Below are 21,522 nucleotides of genomic sequence, written 5' to 3' on the forward strand. Positions count from 1 at the left end.
GTGGCGGCAACAGCGGCGACGGCGGATGGGTGGTTGGAGGAGACGGCAGCAAGAGCGGCTTGTTGGTTGGTGGCTCGGTGGTTGCAGGTGGCGGCGATGGTGGCTCGGTGGTTAGAGGAGGTGAAGGTGGGAAGAGGTGGTTAGAGGAGGTGAAGGTGGGAAGAGGTGGTGATGGTCGCTAAGTGGTTGGAGGAGGAGATGATGTTGGGTCAGTGGTTGGAGGAGATGATGATGTTGGCTCAGTGGTTGGAGGAGATGATGATGTTGGCTCAGTGGTTGGAGGAGATGAGGAGGTTGGCTCAGTGGTTGGAGGAGATGAGGAGGTTGGCTCAGTGGTTGGAGGAGATGAGGAGGTTGGCTCAGTGGTTGGAGGAGATGAGGAGGTTGGCTCAGTGGTTGGAGGAGATGAGGAGGTTGGCTCAGTGGTTGGAGGAGATGAGGAGGTTGGCTCAGTGGTTGGAGGAGATGAGGAGGTTGGCTCAGTGGTTGGAGGAGATGAGGAGGTTGGCTCAGTGGTTGGAGGACATGAGGAGGTTGGCTCAGTGGTTGGAGGAGATGAGGAGGTTGGCTCAGTGGTTGGAGGACATGAGGAGGTTGGCTCAGTGGTTGGAGGACATGAGGAGGTTGGCTCAGTGGTTGGAGGACATGAGGAGGTTGGCTCAGTGGTTGGAGGACATGAGGAGGTTGGCTCAGTGGTTGGAGGACATGAGGAGGTTGGCTCAGTGGTTGGAGGACATGAGGAGGTTGGCTCAGTGGTTGGAGGACATGAGGAGGTTGGCTCAGTGGTTGGAGGACATGAGGAGGTTGGCTCAGTGGTTGGAGGACATGAGGAGGTTGGCTCAGTGGTTGGAGGACATGAGGAGGTTGGCTCAGTGGTTGGAGGACATGAGGAGGTTGGCTCAGTGGTTGGAGGACATGAGGAAGTTGGCTCAGTGGTTGGAGGACATGAGGAGGTTGGCTCAGTGGTTGGAGGACATGAGGAGGTTGGCTCAGTGGTTGGAGGACATGAGGATGTTGGCTCAGTGGTTGGAGGAGATGAGGATGTTGGCTCAGTGGTTGGAGGAGATGAGGATGTTGGCTCAGTGGTTGGAGGAGATGATGATGTTGGCTCAGTGGTTGGAGGAGATGATGATGTTGGCTCAGTGGTTGGAGGAGGAGATGATGTTGGCTCAGTGGTTGGAGGAGGAGATGATGTTGGCTCAGTGGTTGGAGGAGGAGATGATGTTGGCTCAGTGGTTGGAGGAGGAGATGATTTTGGCTCAGTGGTTGGAGGACGAGATGATTTTGGCTCAGTGGTTGGAGGACGAGATGATTTTGGCTCAGTGGTTGGAGGAGATGATTTTGGCTCAGTGGTTGGAGGAGGAGATGATTTTGGCTCAGTGATTGGAGGAGGAGATGATTTTGGCCGAGTAGTTGTTGGAGGCAGCGGCAACAGCGCGGACGGCGGCTCGGTGGTTGGAGGAGGCGGCGGCGATGGCGGCTCGGTGGTTGGAGGAGGCGGCGGTGACGCCTGCGTCGACGAGGGCTCGGTGGTTGGACGAGGTGGCGGCAACGGCGGCTCGGCGGTTGGAGGAGGCGGCGGCGACGGCGGCTCGGCGGTTGGAGGAGGCGGCGACGGCGGTTCGGTGGTTGGAGGAGGCGGCGGTGACTGCGGCTCGGTGGTTGGAGGAGGCGGCGGTGACTGCGGCTCGGTGGTTGGAGGCGGCAACGGGGGCTCTGTAGTTGGAGGAGTCGGCAGCGACGGCGGCTCTGTAGTTGGGGGAGTCGACAGCGACAGCGGCTCCGTGGTTGGAAGAGGCGGCGGCGGCTTGGTGGTTAAAGGCGGCGGCGGCGACGGCTTGGTGGTTGGAGGAGGCGGCGGCGACGGCTTGGTGGTTGGAGGCGGCGACGGCTTGGTGGTTGGAGGCGGCGACGGCGACGGCTTGGTGGTTGGAGGCGGCGACGGCTCGGTGGTTGGAGGCGGCGGCGGCGACGACGGCTTGGTGGTTGGAGGCGGCGGCGGCGGCGACGGCGGCTCGGTGGTTGGAGGAGCGGCGGCGATGGTGGCTCGGTAATTGGAGGAGGCGGGGGTGGCGGCGGCGGCGACGGCTCGGTGGTTGAAGGAGGCAGCGGCGGCTCGGTGGCTGGAGGAGGAGGCGGTGGTGACAGCGGCGACGTGGTTGGAGGAGGTGGTGGCAACAGCAGCGACAACTGATCGGTGGTTGGAGGAGGTGGTACCAACAGCGGCTTGTTGGTTTGAAGCGGCGGCGGCGGCAATAGTGGCTCAGTGGTTGGAGGAGGTGTGAAGAGGTGGTGATGGTGGCTCACTGGTTGGAGGAGGAGATGGTGGCGGCTCAGTGGTTGGAGTAGGAGATGATGGCGGCTCAGTGGTTGGAGTAGGAGATGATGGCGGCTCAGTGGTTGGAGTAGGAGATGATGGCGGCTCAGTGGTTGGAGTAGGAGATGATGGCGGCTCAGTGGTTGGAGTAGGAGATGATGGCGGCTCAGTGGTTGGAGTAGGAGATGATGGCGGCTCAGTGGTTGGAGTAGGAGATGATGGCGGCTCAGTGGTTGGAGTAGGAGATGATGGTGGCTCAGTGGTTCGAGTAGGAGATGATGGTGGCTCAGTGGTTCGAGTAGGAGATGATGGTGGCTCAGTGGTTGGAGGAGGAGATGATGGTGGCTCAGTGGTTGGAGGAGGAGATGATGGTGGCTCAGTGGTTGGAGGAGGAGATGATGGTGGCTCAGTGGTTGGAGGAGGAGATGATAGTGGCTCAGTGGTTGGAGGAGGAGATGATAGTGGCTCAGTGGTTGGAGGAGGAGATGATAGTTGCTCAGTGGTTGGAGGAGATGATGGTGGAAGTTTTACACGAGATGTAAAAAATTGTGAAGGGGTGCTTCTTATCTGCTTTCTTCATCTCATGCTGTGGGCTACAAAATCTTTATCCATGAAACTCGTGAACTTCATGGCATGCAACCTAGGTAAATACTGTAGGCCTACTGCTTTAAATCTTCTAACCGCTGTAACATCTCGGGGCAAATAAGATGTCCCGCGTTGTTTAAACTAAAATCAAAGTGCACCATCCTGGGGAACACAGAAACAGCCCAATTATTAGAATGCGGTTTTGTAATATTTTGTAAAGTGCTGTCATGATAGATAATGTAACTTATATTTTTTCTTCAATGAGCAACCAGTAATTCTAAAGATTTACAGGCATTAGAATTAGATAATTCTCAAAAATTTACACCATTAGTCTACCTGTCCTTTGCTGCCTTGATACCAGGAGCACAATGTTCCTCCTGGGCTAAGTAAAGTCTTTGGAAGCATCTTCCTAAAAACCTGTGAAGCAACAAAAATCTTATGAATACTATGTATATAGTACTAATAATACTGTAATGAGTATAATTACACAAGTGAAATAAATATTATTTATATAACTTAATGAAATTTCTGTGTATAGTTCATACGATTATTAACATTTTTGTTAAGCTTACTTACAGTAAGCCACAGCAATTTAAATCAAGAAAGCAGTTTTTTTACTGATAAATGTTCATAAACTTATTCAAAATTACAACTCTAATTTCTAATTAAACCGAAGTTTAATGTCAAGCGTATGTACCACTTCTACAAGTTAAAAAAAGGAAGCAAATATTTAAGAATTTAATTGAAGTTCACAAACTTACCAGTTTCATTCATATTCTAAACGTGTTTCGGCTTGAAGCTTTTCTCCAAAATGGTATTCTGAAGCAGAGGCCAACTCCCTTGTAATTTCAAAGTTTATTCTAGTTTTTCCAGACATTGCTGGCTTAGAAAGACATGTGGAGGGATGGGAAATCTTTATTGGTGAAATGCCTAAGTTTTCTTATGCGAAATGAAAGAGCAGAGACTTTGCTTCCCCTTATCATGGTAGAATAGAGTTGATGGTTATTTGCTACCAATGCTGATCCTCGATCCACAGAAGCAGTACATTGTGCTTTTGGATCGTGCTGCTTTTTTTTTCTTTCATCTTCGATACAATCTTCGCATTACGTGGGGCACTGGCAGCCACGACTGCGGCAATTTTCTTTGTTTTCTTCATGATGCATCTCACGGTACTCTAACACCAAAAAGTGGTCCTACAGCAGCATACAACATCCCTTCACTGCACTTATCAAGGAATTTAACCTTTTCCTAGAGAGTCATGATCTTTCTCTGCCGCATAGCACAACCTTCAGAAGAAGAAGCAGCTCTCTTGAGGCCGTGATTTTGAGAAAAGGAAAACCACACGACACTTTCACAAAGAATAGCAGGAGTTGAGTACGCTGAGAGACTATGCAAGAGAAAAACAGAGTAAGCGTAAGATGTTATGTTGTGATGTGTTAAGGAAACCTCAATGAAAACACTTGGTATAAAGGAGCATGGCCTGTTCGAAAACGTTGGGCCACGAGCAGCACCGCCAATACGTTCATTTTTACCGAATTGGCTATATGGATGTCTGAGGAACAAATGAACGAATCTGTGAAGATAGAAGCTGTGAATTGACAGAATGCTTGAAGACAGAATCCGTTAACAACAAGGGTCAATTGTATATCACAGACAAAACACAGTGATTAGACCATCGTCATCACAAATTGATTAGATCACCATCATTGCAGAGTGGATAGATTGCTGTTATTGCCGTTTGGGTACATTGCAGTTTTTGCTGTGTGGGTACATCGCCATCATGGCTGAGTGGGTACGGTATGTTGCCATTATTGCAGAGTGGTTACACGGCTGCTTTTGCAGTGGGTATTTCATCATTGCACTATACAGTAGGTACACATGGCTTGGTGCAGAGATGGTACATTTTCCTCGTTGCAATAGGTACACTATCCTCTTTGCAATTGGTACATTGCCCTCATTGCCATTGGTACATTGCCCTCATTGCCATTGGTACATCGCCCTCATTGACATTGGTACATCGCCCTCATTGACATTGGTACATCGCCCCCATTGACATTGGTACATCGCCCCCATTGACATTGGTACATCGCCCCCATTGACATTGGTACATCGCCCCCATTGACATTGGTACATCGCCCCCATTGACATTGGTACATCGCCCTCATTGACATTGGTACATTGTCCTCATTGACATTGGTACATCGCCCTCATTGACATTGGTACATCGCCCTCATTGACATTGGTACATCGCCCTCATTGACATTGGTACATCGCCCTCATTGACATTGGTACATCGCCCTCATTGACATTGGTACATCGCCCTCATTGCATACTTTTGAGTGGATGCAACATTACATTGGGTACATTACCATCGTTGCACATTACAGAGGGTACATTACCATCGTTGCACATTACAGAGGGTACATTAGTGTCATGAAATGTTGCAATGTGTACATCGACATTACAGTGGTTTTATCACCATCTTCAAATTTTGCAGATTGGATATCTTAGTATATTTGTAAATTGCAGTGGGTACATCATTAATGGATGTTTTGGAGAGTACATGTCCGTTGCAGAGGGGGTATACTGCAGAGTGGGTACATTACCATCGCAGGTTGCAGAGTGGGTACATTATCTACATTAAAGTAGGTAAATTGCCATCAATGTAAGCTGTCAATGGTACATCACCATCATTATAAGTTGTGGATTTGGTACACCGCCATCATTGCAAGTTGCCGACTGGGTAGATTACTTTTTTCATGTCTTAACACACTTCAGTGGGTACACCTGCCCACATTGCAAAGTCGTTAAATCACAATGGTTGCAAGTTTTCTCCATCAACAACAAGGTCTGCATAAAAGTTGGCTCATTGCAGAGGTTATCTCCATATACCAAATCATATACTAGGTTATCCATATTGGTTAAGTCTTCTGCAGAGGTAATCTAGTCATTGACCAAGTTCTTGCAGAAGACATCTCCATTAATGACACCTTCATTGGCCATGGCCCATGAATTCTGATTTGCAAGAGGCCATGATGCTGTGAAGCAAGGGTATCTCCATCTAAGATTGCAGAGGTTATCTCAATGGACTATGTCTTCTGCTGGGGTCTAAGTCCATCAATGAAGTATTCTGTAGAGGCCACTACAATATCTTTTGTAGAGGTTCTCTCCATCGATTATATCTTTAAGTGAAGATTATATCAATTGCTTCCATCCTCTACAGTTATCTATATTGGTCTACATCTTTTAAAGAGGTTATCTCTGTAGACCATATCTTTTGCAGTGGTTATTTCCATAAAAAATCCTCTTTCTTTGTTTAGCCCTATGTTCTAAAGAGGTTATCTCCAATGCAACCTCTTCTACAGAGGTTATCTTAATGACAGCATTTGTAGACTGTCTTAATCGACGATATCTTTTGCAGAGGTAACGTTAATCTACAACATATTTTAAAGAGGTTACCTTAATCGACGTCTTCTGCAGAGGTTACCTTATCGATGTCTTCTGCAGAGGTTACCTTAATCTACGTCTTCTGCAGAGGTTACCTTAATCGACGTCTTCTGCAGAGGTTATCTTAATTGACAAAATCTTCTGCAGAGGTTATCTTGATTGACAAAATCTTATGCCGAGGCTACCTTAATCCACAACATCTTCAGCAAAAGCTACCTTAATCAACATCATCTTCTGCAGAGGCCACCTTAATCAACATCTTTGTCAGAGGATACCAAATTAACAAAATCTTTTGCAGAGGATACCTTAATCAACAAAATCTTTTGCAGAGGATACCTAATTCAACAAAATCTTTCGCAGAGGATACCTAATTCAACAAAATCTTTCGCAGAGGATACCCAATTCAACAAAATCTTTCGCAGAGGATACCTTAATCAACAATATCTTTTGCAGAGGATACCTTAATCAATAATATCTTTTGCAGAGGATACCTTAATCAACAATATCTTTTGCAGAGGATACCTTAATCAACAACATCTTTTGCAGAGGATACCTTAATCAACTTCTGCAGAGGTTATCTGCAGCGACACACTTGTATAGGTTTTGACTCTTCTTCCCAGAGGATTTTTTTTTCTGGTGATTTATGCAGAGGGTATCTCTATTGACGATGTTATTCCTAGAGCCTCATAATATTGATAAGAATATCTCATGCCCTACAGAGGTTTTATTTTTACTAGAAATTGTTTAAGAATTTGTCGAGTGTGCAAGAATTTGAGGGTGTACTCTGAAAAGATCATTTAATACAACCTAATTCATAAATATAATTGACTGGATTTATGGGTGTTGGGTAAATAGCCAGGGGGCTGTGGGGACGTCCAATGAAAAAGTAACTAGGTTATACAATCGTACAGTTACCGAGGAAAAAGTTAGAAAATTTTGGATAGCTAGATAGGAGAAAAAAGCAAGTGAGAGCTAGAATAAGAAGCTATAAAGCAAATACAGATACGAAGGAATGTTGCAAATTTTGCGTATTGTAAACCATGCGAGATGCATCGACTATCTCGTACAAGGTGCAATATATAACTGATACCAGTCTATATAGATCTTTTATCAAATCTTATAATTTATAGTAATTGATCCAAGTATTTTCTTGAAAGAAACAGGAATAAAATCTTCAGGAATATTGTGGCCTTTAACAATGAATATTTAATAGCGTTCATTTTATGTTAATGGAATATTGGTTTTCATGTTTCTGAATCTCATTGAAGGTGAAAAATAATTCTACAGTCCGCAAAGTAGAAGTCTAAAGTAACAAAGTAGCAGCCGTGTAAATTAATATATTTTTATCAACATATTTTGTTCCGAAATTCGGTATATTTCTCTTTACTTTACTTATCAGGGCTATTATCACTACCTTGTCCATTTTTTACTTAATTTCTCTAACTTTCAACTAATGCTCATACTTCGATATGTTTTGATACCACTACTTCCATTTGAATTCCAAGTTGTTCAATATACTTCCGATTTCACAGTTTTTTTAATCAATCTTTTAATTCGACAACAGCCTTTTAACTCATTTCACCTTTCTTACACTGCTAAAAAAAATGCATATTTATCTCTGGCACGTCCACTACTACTGATAATCTTTTCTTTGACATCCAATTTGGCTACCACATCCGCACCTTGTCACTGATCAGCATCTTGGCGCTGATCAGCACCTTGCCCTGGGCCTTCATGCTGATCCGCACCTTGGCCCAGATTCGCACTCTGCCCCTGATCTGCACCTTGTCCTTGATCCGCACCTTTGCCTGGCCCTTCATGCTGATCCGCAAATTGGCTCTGAACCACACCTTGGCCTTGATCCGCACCATGGCTTGAGTTTTCATGGTGATGTGCACCTTGGATCTGATCTGCACATGGGCCCTGATCTGCACCTTGCCCCTGATCTGCACCTTGCCCCTGATCTGCACCTTGCCCTGGGCCCTCCTGCTGATCTGCACTTTTGTCTGTGGCTTCATGCTGATCCACACCTTGGCCCTGATTTGCCCCTTGTCCCTGATCTGTACCTTGCCCTTGATCCACACCTTTGCCTGGGCCTTCATGCTGATCCGTACCTTGGCCCTGATTCGCACCTTGACACGGATCTGCACCTTGCCCCTGATCCGCACCTTGTCGCTGATCTGCACCTTGCCCCTGATCCGCACCCTGGTTTGGGCCTTCATGCTGATCCGCACCTTGTACCTGATCCGCACCTTGTACCTGATCCGCACCTTGTACCTGATCCGCACTTTTGCTCTGAACCGCACCTTGGCCTTGATCCGAATCATGGCTTGGGTTTTCATGCTGATCTTCACCTTGGCCCTGATCTGCACCTGTACCTGGGCTTTCATGCTGATCCACACTTTGTCCCTGATCTGCACCTTGTCCCTGGTCTGCACCTTGTCCCTGGTCTGCACCTTGTCCCTGGTCTGCACCTTGTCCCTGGTCTGCACCTTGTCCCTGGTCTGCACCTTGTCCCTGGTCTGCACCTTGTCCCTGGTCTGCACCTTGTCCCTGGTCTGCACCTTTATCTGGGCCTTCATGCTGATCCACACATTGTCCCTGATCTGTAGTTTGTCCCTGATCTGCAACTTTGCCTGGGCCTTCATGCTGATCTACACCTTGTCCTTGATCTGCACCTTGTTCCTGATCTGCACCTTGTTCCTGATCTGCACCTTGTTCCTGATCTGCACCTTTACCTGGGCCTTCATGCTGATCTCCACCTTGTCCCTGATCTGCACCCTTACCTGGGCCTTCATACTGATTCACACCTTGTCCTTGATCTGCACCTTCACCTGGGCCTTCATACTGATCCACACCTTGTCCTTTATCTGCACCTTGTCCAATAGGCTTCATCAACATTTTGCTTTTAATCCTTTCCATTATTTGTTGACGTTTTTCCATCAGCTGTTTTTCTCTAACCATAATTTGTTCCCCTCTCTCCACCAACCGTTGATCTCTCTCCGATATACGTTGATCCCTCTCCTTCAGCCGTTGCTCTCTCACCACCAGCCGTTGCTCCCTCTCCGATATACGTCGATCCCTCTCCATCAGCCGCTTCTCCCTCTCCGATATACGCTGATCCCTCTCCACCACCTGTTGGTCCCTCTCTACCAGTTGTTGATCTCCCTCCACCAGCCGTTCATCCCCCTCCACCAGTTGTTGCTCTGCGTTCTTTATTATTAAGGATTAGAAAAAAAGACGAAATTTATAGACTGAGAATATGCATTAAAGATATTTGCAGAAAACCATAATTTTACGTTTAGATATAGATGCATAATCTTTACCGTCTCTACTTCTAGGATACTAGGTGTACCAATTAGACAACTATATATTAGTGTATAAAATAATGAGCCTGTGGCCTTTATCCACTGATTAAAAGTAGAGATGAATCCTAGATTTCATTAAAGATCATAATGTTCGAGTTATCAGTATACTAAATACTTTACTTTTGCATTTCCTTCAGTTATTTGAAACTTACAACTGGAATAAAAAGTTGAGGTAGTGTAATGTAATAAATTGAGATTTTTTTTTTGATTGTTATATACTTTGAAGACTAATACATATAAATTCTATAAACATTCTCAGCTCAAAAAATTATATTCTTTTTTCTTATGATAATTTCTTTTATTTAATTTTCATTATATATGAGCAAGATTTATTTGTTACATTTAAAAAGTATTAGAAATGTTACATGAAAGTGTATGATTAGTAAAAGTCTATAAGTGTATGGTTATATAATTAGAAAACTTGTGATATTTCTAATACCTTAACTTTTTAATGTAGATCAGTTAGCTTACCATAGTGTACTTGGCGTGGCTGTGCTGGGGCCCCCACTCGGAGTAACACAATCTCCTGGCTCTAATTTACGCACTTTTAAACAGTTTACCTTCGATGCACGTACTGCCAAAGCACAAGTTACCAACGAGGGGAAAAATGCAAAGTACCAATGCTACTAGACTGTCCTATATCTTTACATTAATTATTTAAGCAACGTGGTCGGGGAGTAAAATAACTTCCTGTCTACTTTTGCACTGCTGGTGCTCAATGCACAGTTTCCTGCGAGAATAAAATAAAGTCTTTTATGGTGAGTAATGATGACTCTTCTCGTCGGTATAAAAGTTTTATTAGTGATAAAAATGTTAGTATGTCAATATTCATTAGCCAGGCAACACTTATAAGAAATTAAAAGAAGTTTCTTTCCAGTCAGAGTTTCCAGCGGCATATTAGAAAAAATATGTGCAGTGGTATATTAAACAAATATTAACTAGTGATTTTATATATATATATATATATATATATATATATATATATATATATATATATATATATATATATATATATATATATATATATATATATATATATACATATATACATATATACACATATATACACATATATCCACATATATACACATATATACACACATATACACACACATATATATATATATATATATATATATATATATATATATATATATATATATATATATATATATATATATATATATATATATATATATATATATATATATATATATATATATATATAAATATATATATATATATATATATATATAGAGCAGAGTCTTATACTGCCACTACACAATTTTATCTATTTTGTCAGTTTATGAAAAAAATATTCCCAAGACTTTGTGGACATACACAGCAAACAAAAAATTTCAAGTCTTTAGTCTTCCATCTCATAAGTAAATTCGTTAGAATTCCTTAATTAAAGGTCCTTGTGAAGGCCGCAAATCACAAATAAAAAGACTAGCCTAAATCTTAATATTAATTTCAACTCTAAAGTTATTGTACAATTTATTATTCCCATTAAGACATTTATTAAACTTCAGTCTGTTAAGTAATTGAAATTATAAACCGTACCTCATCCTCATAATTTCTTACTATTATTATAACCCAGAGCGTTAGCTATATAAAGTTTCCATCATTTTTTAATAAAGAGAAAACTACGATTAGCATTACAAAATGCCAATAATTTTAGTTTATGCAAAGTTTTGCATGACAAAATTGATGAATATGAATCATTCATTGTAGAATGGGTTCATAGTGGAATTCGTAACTATAGCATTAAAAATCTACTTTAATTTACACCAAAGTAATTAACAAGGTGTATAACTAACCTTAAGAATCAAAGTTATGTCTATTTATAGTAAAACTAATTTTTTGGCATTTCTTTTCCCAGTGTCAATAGGAAAATCCACTTAAGTTTTTGAGGTTAAGTTCAAAGACACGCTCAAACTCTGGAATACAAAATTTCAAGAAATGAGTGCTAGAGTGCAGAAAACTTACGCAGTGTGAAAAACTATAGAGGACAATTATATTAGAATCAAATAAGAAAAGAACATGCTACTAGCAGGACACCCGGAGCTTTAACTGAAAAATTTGAAAATTTCAAACAAATATGAAATTTATCAAAACAAGAAAAGAGAAAAATATATAAAGTCTGAAAGAATTATATCATACAATTGAAATAGGTCATTAATATTTTGGTAAAAAGAACTTGTCAATGCTGGTTTTAAAACATTACATATGGTAAACAGGGAAGGTAGGAACTGACAAGAGGAAAAATATTAAGTCACAATGCTGATTTAGGTCTGGAGGAAGGTAGACTAGATTTTGTATGTAGATCTACCATTTTTTCAAAGTAATTTGTATTTGTTCTTTTAAAAATATGATGATCACAGCATTGCAGAAAACACCCCAGTTTTAAATAACGCTATTGTATTCGTGTAACAAAAGACCACAATCAATATTTCTAAAATAATATACACTAATGCCAAAACATTAATTAGATAAAAGTATAAATGATTAAAATGTTCTTTGCATTAAAGTTTTATGAATTACTACAAAACTACACCAGTCTGGAAAAGGGTGACGCAGATTTGTGTAAGTTACAAAATCTAAAGAATGTTTTACAGAAAAATTAATAGAATATTTCATTGAATAATTAATTTAAAGACCTGATTATTCTAGCTGCATCTTCATGGTAGGTTACATTCAACCATTTGAATAAATTAATTTCGCAAAGTAAAATTTCGTAAAGAGGATGTACAACATAGTTCAAGGAAAGCTATGTAACTGCCATTGGAAGTTTCGACGTTCAAGGTTAAGAATTTTAGTAAAATCTAAGTCAATGTGCAAAGATGCCAAAAGGTTTCACCCATTGGGAGAATTGAAAACCTATGAACTACCAAAATTTTCTAGGCAAAATTGGTCACAGCATGAAAAATTTCGTCGTAATAAACACTCATGACGTCAATTGTTATAGAATATCATTTAATTTATTTTACTATTGACTTGTGTATGTTCATATATAAAGTTTTGTCATTATGCGTATGTTTGTCTACAAATTACCGGTGGTTATGGAGCTTTCTGTAAGAACCCTACAACCAGATAGACGAAACTTCTGATTTGTGAGGACAGATTATTAAATTCCTAACTTTTATACTGAATACCCATGTAACAAGTTTTACCTCAATATCCGAGCTTAAACAGGACGTCAAAAAAAAAAAACAAGCCGTTCTAAAGATTGGTGAATTTGTTTCTTATTAGTGTTCGGCATCTAGTTAATGTAAACTATGTTAAACCTAGATTTTCTCGATCGATTGTTACCAATGTTTTTAAGTACCGAAGTGCTCTTAATTCTAGACCAAAGAGCTCGCTTAAATTACTTGAACTGTCAAGACTTAAATGTGTCTTTTTAGTTTGTTTTGCCATATTTTGGCAATGATAAAAGTGACAAATTGAAAAGCCCATCATTCTAACATTAAGGATTTGGCGATATTCTCGTTATTTTCTATTTCATAGAATCTAATAAACAGTTTATAATGTTTAGACATCATCATCTCTTACGCCTATTGACGCAAAGGGCTTCTGTTAAATTATGCCGGTTGTCTCTCTCTTGAGCTTTTAAATAACTACTTCTCCATTCATCATCTACTTCACGTGTCATATTCCTCAGCCATGTCAGCCTGGTTCTTACAACTCTTCTAGTGCCTTGCGGAGACCAGTTGAAAGTTTGGCGAACTAATCTCTCTTGGAGTGTTAAGAACATGTCCAAATCATCTCCCATCTACCATTCACCATGATCTCATCTACATATGACACTCAGGCAATCTCTCTTACAGTATTATTTCTAACCCCGTCCTGCCATTTAACTCATAATATTCCTCTAAGTCCTTTGCTCTCAAATCTACAAAATCTGTTGGATATTTCAATGAACTAAAATATCTTGTGGTGACTAGTACGATTCGAGAAAAACTTACTACTTGTCCTCCCCCCCCCCTACACACACAAACAAAGCCTTATTTTATAACATTTCCTTGGTAGTTTTTGTGCCTTTTATATCAAAATCAATAGCTTCGAAAACAATGCAAAAACACTCTACCATCCCAAATCTTTATTTGGGCTTCCAATCTGGAGCTGTGGGCATTAATGGACGAGAATAAGATTTTCAATAATATGAAAAGCTGATGCCCTGGAAGAAGGGGGCTTGTATTCCTTTTACCCAAATTCTTCCTGTGAACTACCTTCAATAAAGGATGTTTCCACATTTTCTTTATTATAATAAAATACTAATCAAGGACAAAACATTCGACAAATAAGAGTTTTCGATTAATATATCACACAATCTACATGGCAAATTTTTAGTATATACATGGTGATTAACAAGTTTCATACCTGTTGCGGTGACCAAGTTTACGTGAACTTTAGTTGCAGTTTCAAAACTAAAATGAACAGTAGAAACGTTAAATGGATATTTTTGGTTCGAATCTATAAGTGGGAGGGGCAGGAGGAGGGGTAGGCTATGCTAAATTACAGCAAAGTTTGCTTGACTATACTTTCCAAGACCGCTGTGGCCGTTACTGATATCTTACGGTGCCAGTTTTATGTTATGGTAATCATATTAGCGTCAGAAGTCTCTATTGAAGTTTGTTTTATTTCATGAAATGTAGCGTTTTATTTTCAACAGATATTTTGAATATGGCTTACTTCATCTATTACTGGCGAAAAGATAAGTTTCATTACTAAAATTGTACACGTGGCATATATTTTTCTCGACGATGTAGATCCGAGTGTGAGGGCCCTATTATTTTTTTTTCATAGAATACAGAGGATTAATTGCTAGGAAATGATCGTCTTCAACTTATCACATACCTTATGACCGATGATAGTAAAATTATTATTGGTATCTAATTAAACCCAAGACTGACATTTGGGTCTGAAATCCCATTTTACTCAGGTGTAACTAAAGTGAAACGTTGCAATTCAGGCTCTTGGACTAATATATGGGACCGAACTCCCATCTTACGTGAAACTATAGTGAAACCTTGCATCTTCATTAGAAAAATAAATAGCATAATTAAAGAGGTTGGACAGCAGAGTGATGAAATGGAACGAATGAACGTGGAGGGCTAGAAAATAAAGCTGTTGTGGATCGAATGAGCATTACAATACCTTAAAGAAACTTAGTGTACCATGAGAGACGCACCAACAGCAGGCTACTAATTCATATCTTATCACACTAGCTTGAGCATTGCGGAGTGAAGAAGTGTTTGTGCGAAGCTCTGTAGAACGCTCTCCCTGGGCCGTGTTTTCGGCTTATGTTTCTCGTTTATGAAATTATTGAAGAGAATGCTGTTTTGGTATGCGATCTCTAAGTCATGCTTTTGCTTTGATATGCTATCTCGCCCGATAGTAGCGATCTCGCTTCATTTCACAGCGACGCAAAAACTATTAGATTTTTTAAAAAATAAAATATGTAATGGGAATAATTATCTAAGAAATAATAATCAATCATTGATGTTAGTTGCGCAGCTCAACATTACCGCTTGCCAGTACATACGGAGCTTTATGTTTTTATTTTTTCGCGAGGGAAACGAGCGCACGGCGAAGCAAGAACCATCAAATTTCATTTCCTCGTTTTTTTTTTTTACCTGTTAAAAATATTAAGATCGCATACCAAAGCAAAACAATAATATCCAAGATCAAGCCATAAATGATATCGCATACCAAAACAGCACCTTGAAAAGATTAGTTAATCTCATGGAGAGACTAAAGTGAGAACTAAAAGTATACCATGTCTGACTGACGCTCTGTGCGGTCCCCATGTGGAACCCCCGGGGTGGGGGAGTGGATAGGATGCGATTGTAAAAGGTACTATCATAAGAAGTGTGTGTTTATAATGACAAACATCAGTGATAAACATGAATTGAACTTGAAATGGATATGCCCACACTGCGTAGTTGAAGCCAAAACAACCAAGTTACATATATGCAAATTGGAGGAGGCACTGAGAAAGAGAAAGACTTATTCTGCGAGTGCTTGGATTGTGGCATTTAACAGTCAATGAGCAATACGCGATGCGAAATTTTGAATTCTCTCAAACGAACGTGATAAAACGACTGTGGCGGTCCTGTAGAGAGTAGGGTTCTCCTGCTGTACAGAACCGGAAAAGCAGCCCTTGAAGTAAAGTAAGTAACCGCACTAACTCTCACGGACCTCCTCTTAATCAGTGATTTGAAATGGACTTCTGATAACTAACTTGCATGATTCGAAATGGATTTATGAATCTGTGCTATACTACAGGGCACTGGGTCCTGAAAAAAAAAGCCATTCAAAGACTAGTGCACAGGCGAAAATTCTTTGGTAGTTCCATTATAAGATGCAAGTTCAGAAATATTGGTTAGCAACATCGAAAAAGATAAAAATCAAAAGGTAACTAGAAGGCTAACAAGGAAGTACAGTTAAGAGACTAAGGTACGATGCTAAAATCCTCAATGTAATGATATACGAAACACTGCGTGAGGTACACTTGTTCCAATGTCTCCTTAGGGACATTTGCACTTTTATAGATAGTGGCAATGAAACATATCTTAAACCTTTATGGATCATCAATATAGTTTGGTAGAGAACCAAGTCCTCTTGTAGTGTAGACACATCATGCCTTGAAAAGATTAAGTTTGAATGATTTTGATTTTTAAAATAAAGTAATTTTCTTTTTTACATAAAAAAGGAGCGCATTCGCATTTAGATGAAAATACACCAATTCCAGAGTGTTGCGGAACTTTGTCCAATTCGGATTTCCTGACAAAAAAAAAAAAAAAATTGATTAGCCAAATCCAATAGCTTAAAAAGTTAAGGGTTGCTCCTACCTAACCAGTCATATTCCAGATTAAAATCCTAATATATATAAAATATTTAACCAGCAACTTTCGATATTTCATCACCCACTAGACTTAAAATACTGACACAAGTTTTACAAAACAAGAATATTTCACTTAGATGGAATCTGTTTAAAACACTTGAAGCATGATCCAAAGACAAGCCCTTTGGTTGAAAGTAAAATAGCATTTCCTAAGTTATGCATACAAGTTGGAAGTTGGTTTCAATTGCATTTGCAGGTAGTGTTTTGCATTGATATGATAGTTTTTGAAGAATAAAGAATCTTACAATAATATGTATACATTATCTTGCGGCTAGTGATAAGAAAAGGCAATTTTCGACATTTTTTTCTATCTATAAATTTAATTCTTTCTAACTCAAGTTTTTGGTTTTCTTAACTGTATTTTTTTTTCCTTTCAAAGATGGAAATAGGAAAATAAGACTGAACAATTTGTGTAAACTTTCAAGCTAAATTTTCTACTCTCTTCTGTGTCCACTGAGCGAGCTACATCCTAAATTTTCCCTTTAAGGAAATTAATGGTATTCAGTCTTGAATTGAACAAAATTACATTATCTATAAGTAGGGCACTAAGTTTTAACTGGAATTGCAACATTAGTAGACCTTTCATTATCTCAATGAACAAATGTTTCATTATACAAAATTAAGCTTTTTACACTATCTTAAGCCAAAATATTTTGTTATATGTTGTAGCAATTATGTTGCAGTTTAATCCAAAATACTGCATCTTTAACGACTCCGCAAAGCATAAATACTTTTTATACAATACTTAAAAAAAATTAACAGCTGACTGTTTCATTTGCTTCAATCAATATCATAATTCATACACTTCTAAGAAAAAATTATTAGGATAAAAATCCAAGATAGAAATACTATCATAGACGTTATAAAACTTAAAATAACCGTAACTGCAGATTATGTAACCTTAGCAAAGCTAAAGCAGCAAATCAAGAACATGGCCTAAATCTTGTTATTAACCTTAAATCTTAGTACAAATATTACTCACAACCATAGCGATTAACAACACTCCCCCCCTTTTTTTGTATCAAAAACATGTTGAAAATAAAGAAATAAAAAGACCATCCATAATTGGGCCTAGCAACAATGCATACCAAAAATCCTCAGAAGCTTGACAAAAACTCATACCAGAAACCTTAGAAGCAATCAAAACGCCTCATCTATCACAAAAACTACTCCAGCGATCTTGGGCACCTAGCAACAACCCACACCAACAACCCCAAAAGCCTATCAAGAAAGAACCAGCAACCATAATAAAACTAGTTATAAACCACCATTCATGATGTGCCGTGTCCTGCAGTGTACTGTACATTAGCGGCCAGTCGCCAGCGAGACATGGGTACTCTATTTTCTCTCTTCTTATGATGTGGCCAAAAAAACTCTGTCGTCTCTCCATTTCCCTTACCATTGCTCTCAGCATTCGAAATCTTGCCATTACCTTCACATTTGTTACTTTGTCCCTTCAAGATATTCTTTGAGCACCATCATGTAAAACCACATATCTGCTGTATTCAAGTACTTTCCTAGCTCTTGTTATTGCCCAGCTCTCTGGTCTATATATAAGAGTAGATCATACAGATGTTTCTTAAAACTAATTCTTCTTTGTGCACCCTTTCTATTATTTGAAAAGGAGATTTTCATGGTTTTAATGGCATTTTTGGCTATCAGGATTCTCCTCTCTATCTCCCGTTTTGTTCTACCCTCTCGAGGCACCATACAACCTAGGTAAACAAAGTTGTTCTATTGCTTTATTTTTCATTGTTTTTCTTGCATATTGGATGTTCTGGAGTTTTTGATATCACCACCATTTCAGGTTTTCCTTTTCTTTTTACATTTATTCTTAGTCCCATTAAATCACTCTCCCTGTTCACTGCATCCAGAAGTCTCAACACCGATTACAGTGCCATCTGTATAACTAATATTATTCATATTGATTCCTCCAGTCCTAATCCCTTCCATACCTATTATGTTTTTCAAGATAATTTCCCCATATATTGTGAATAGATCTGGGGACAAAACACATCCGTGGCGCACTCCTCTATTGCTATATATGATGTCAGATTATTGTCAGATTGTTATCTGTGTTGACTGCTGCCAGCTATATATGATGTCAGATTATTGTCAGATTGTTATCTGTGTTGACTGCTGCCAGTTAGCTCATTATAAGTTGGTAAGGAGTCTGATGTCCTTGTCATCTAGGTTTAATCTTTGCAGTACTTCTATTAGGTCTGTGGGCCTCACTTTATCGAATACTTTCTCATAATCAATTAAGCACATACACATCTTTTTGCACTTCGTTAGATCTTTGTTATTCTTTAGATAAAAACATTTCTAGTATCTCGACGCTTAAAAAATCGTACTGTTCTTCAGCAATGTTTGGTTTTAACTTTTGTTTTATTCAGTTTAAAATTAATTTCAGTATAAATTTTACGATTTGACTCATTAAGCTGATTGTTCTAAATAAATTACAATCTCCGGCACCAGGTTTCCTAGATATTATAAACCACGCCCATAAAAATATACGAAGTAAACAAAGTCTTGAAAAGAGTGGGTTCATGGACAAGAACATCACTAGTAACCTTAAAAGGATAGCCAAGATTCTTATATGTAACACTTTGACCCCTAGCACCAATAACTTGAGTTATTGTATATCATGGGCGTACGCAGTTCCATAGCAACCTAAGGAAACTCACTTAAGACACTAACCGTTCACCAATTCTAGCCTAAACAAGTACTTTAATTAGCCTAGCAAAAAGAAAAAAATATCTTATGATCCAATTCTTAAACCATACAAGCAACTTACAGATCCTGGCCATAACCGTAACCAGTAGCTAAAAATAAAAAATCCAAAGCTAAGTTTGAGAAGCTACTCTGGCATCCCTGGAAGCTTCCTCAAACCCCATTTACCGTTACTTTATTTTAATTTACCAGCTGTTTTTCTGGTCCTGTTCTGCCAGAGAATCCCATTCTATACAGAACCTTTAGTAACTAGTTTTATTGTATATATTCCAAGGCATTCAGCATCTCCCGTTGCATATTGCTCGTTTATTGTCAAATCTACATTATCAAAGTACCTAGAAAACAAGAGTCTTCAGTTTCCTCTTAAAAAGCCTAATTTTTTCAGTCTTTCGGATATCCAGTGGGTGTTTATTGTATAGCCTTGGGGTCGCATATTTGAAAGCTCTACAACCTGTAGTAGACATATCTTGGTTAAAAAAAAAAAAGGCCCCGCCAGAAACGTAAACCATCAAAAATAAAGAATAAAACAGACTTAAAGAGCCTAGCCCAAATTCCACCAGCAACTTCAATAGTCTAGAAAATAAAGATGCAGTAACTGGAAGAATCTGGTGCAAAACTTACTAACACCTCAAACAATAACTATAAACAAAAATAATGCAAAGCTAGAAACAACGATGGAAACAAAGCCATTGGCTCAAATACTCTCTAAAACTTACTCCAGGCAAAGATTTTCCTTTTCTTGCAAATTTCATTTGCCGTCAAATCAGAATGCACTAGGTCTCAACACTAGACGAGCTTGGTTGAATTATTTATTTCTACAAATCTTAGTACAAATGAAATATTAAATCGTAAAGGCACAGTCACTAAAAAATACCAGGAAATCTTCTACCAGAATCCAAATGAATAAGGAACTGTGACGTAACATTTATTGTTGTAAATGCAAATGAAACTTGTGTCCTTATTGATATATGCAATATATTCATCAATAACTTCTATTGTCCTGAAAAAATTATCTTCACCAACTCAAGTCATTAACGGTAACTTGATCAGGTTTTCCTTCTAGATAGAGAACAATAATGGAACAATGTATTACGGGTGTGTAAACAGTACCCATGGTGTACCGGTAGACAAAAGTATTTTAGTAAATTCCAAGTGAAAATGCAGAGTAATTAAACTTAAATCAAAATTGGTTTGACTGCGATATGATGTGCAAACTTCCAAAGCCCAATCCAGTCTAGGTTTCCTTATACATACCTTATAATGTACAAAGTTCTGTAGCACTAAAAGTCGGTTTCAAACACTGTCCATTTAAAAGCAAGTTGGATAATCTAACCACGATAACTATATCCCATTAATAATGGAGACGAGCCAGATATCACAAACTATAAGTAAAAATAATTGAACTAGAAAGAGAACCTCACCTCATCTAGTTCTTCCGCCAGCAGTAGTATGCGAAACTATACCTTAGACCCTAAAGAAATTAAAATGAAAGTTGACTGACTGAAACAAACAAGGATCACGAAATACAGTCTCAGTAGTAAACAACATCTGCTAGAAGTGAGAACTTGGAAAAACATTCAGTTAGAGTTTATGAAACTTTATGAAAGAGATACAATTTTATCAAATCCAGAAGACTTACAAAATATTAGCATTTCAAATTTTGGAACAACTTGTAAAAATCGGGTTGGAAAAAAGCAATCATTAGTGGAAATCAAAATTCCTTAAAAATTCTCTCTCTCTCTCTCTCTCTCTCTCTCTCTCTCTCTCTCTCTCTCTCTCTCTCTCTCTCTCTCTCTCTCTCCAGATGGGTACATGTTGATTAATACATGAAAATTTCCTTTATGAAAATACGTTCAGACCATCAATTTTTCTCTAATTATTTTTGACGTTACGTTTCAAAACCCATTAACCACATACTATTGTAGAAATTTCTCCATTTTGCGATTAAAAAGAGACGAACATATTTACAATTTATGTTGAAGAGACCGTACTCTTAAATGAACATTTTTAGGTCTTTACATTTCAAAACGAAATTTGAATAGCAGCCTTATAACGTGTTTATAAATTATTCAAATCAAAATCATTGATACTTTTAAACGTTAGGAAATTCAAATCATTGTCTATGAGAAAATCAGTTTTGTAGACTTAAAAGACGTTCATTCAAG

At 39.1% G+C, this 21,522-nt stretch overlaps 2 protein-coding genes across 10 annotated transcripts; both read right to left on the reverse strand.

Moving 5' to 3' along the window:
• Positions 1-44: 44 nt before the first annotated feature.
• LOC137649225 (uncharacterized) lies at positions 45-4,058 on the reverse strand. Its single transcript, XM_068382210.1, has 4 exons — positions 3,948-4,058; positions 3,239-3,319; positions 2,308-2,812; positions 45-2,262 (listed from the first exon to the last, which is right to left on the reverse strand). The coding sequence occupies exons 1-4, from the start codon at positions 4,056-4,058 to the stop codon at positions 179-181; spliced, it is 2,781 nt and encodes a 926-aa protein (XP_068238311.1). The 3' UTR covers positions 45-178.
• On the reverse strand, positions 2,929-20,823 carry LOC137649999 (repetin-like). 9 transcript variants are annotated; one of them, XM_068383008.1, is made up of 7 exons: positions 20,779-20,807; positions 11,538-11,657; positions 10,189-10,447; positions 8,878-9,562; positions 3,664-8,769; positions 3,239-3,319; positions 2,929-3,064 (listed from the first exon to the last, which is right to left on the reverse strand). In XM_068383008.1, exons 3-5 carry the CDS (start codon positions 10,189-10,191, stop codon positions 8,036-8,038), a joined length of 1,422 nt encoding a protein of 473 aa, XP_068239109.1. In that variant the 5' UTR covers positions 10,192-10,447; positions 11,538-11,657; positions 20,779-20,807; the 3' UTR covers positions 2,929-3,064; positions 3,239-3,319; positions 3,664-8,035. The 9 variants fall into 9 exon arrangements, with proteins under 9 accessions (XP_068239109.1, XP_068239108.1, XP_068239107.1 ...); XM_068383007.1 differs by having other exon boundaries at positions 8,860-9,562; XM_068383006.1 differs by having other exon boundaries at positions 8,842-9,562.
• Positions 20,824-21,522: the final 699 nt, after the last annotated feature.

This window comes from Palaemon carinicauda, chromosome 11 (genome assembly GCF_036898095.1).
Source record: "Palaemon carinicauda isolate YSFRI2023 chromosome 11, ASM3689809v2, whole genome shotgun sequence".
Classification (NCBI taxonomy): Eukaryota; Metazoa; Arthropoda; class Malacostraca; order Decapoda; family Palaemonidae; genus Palaemon; species Palaemon carinicauda.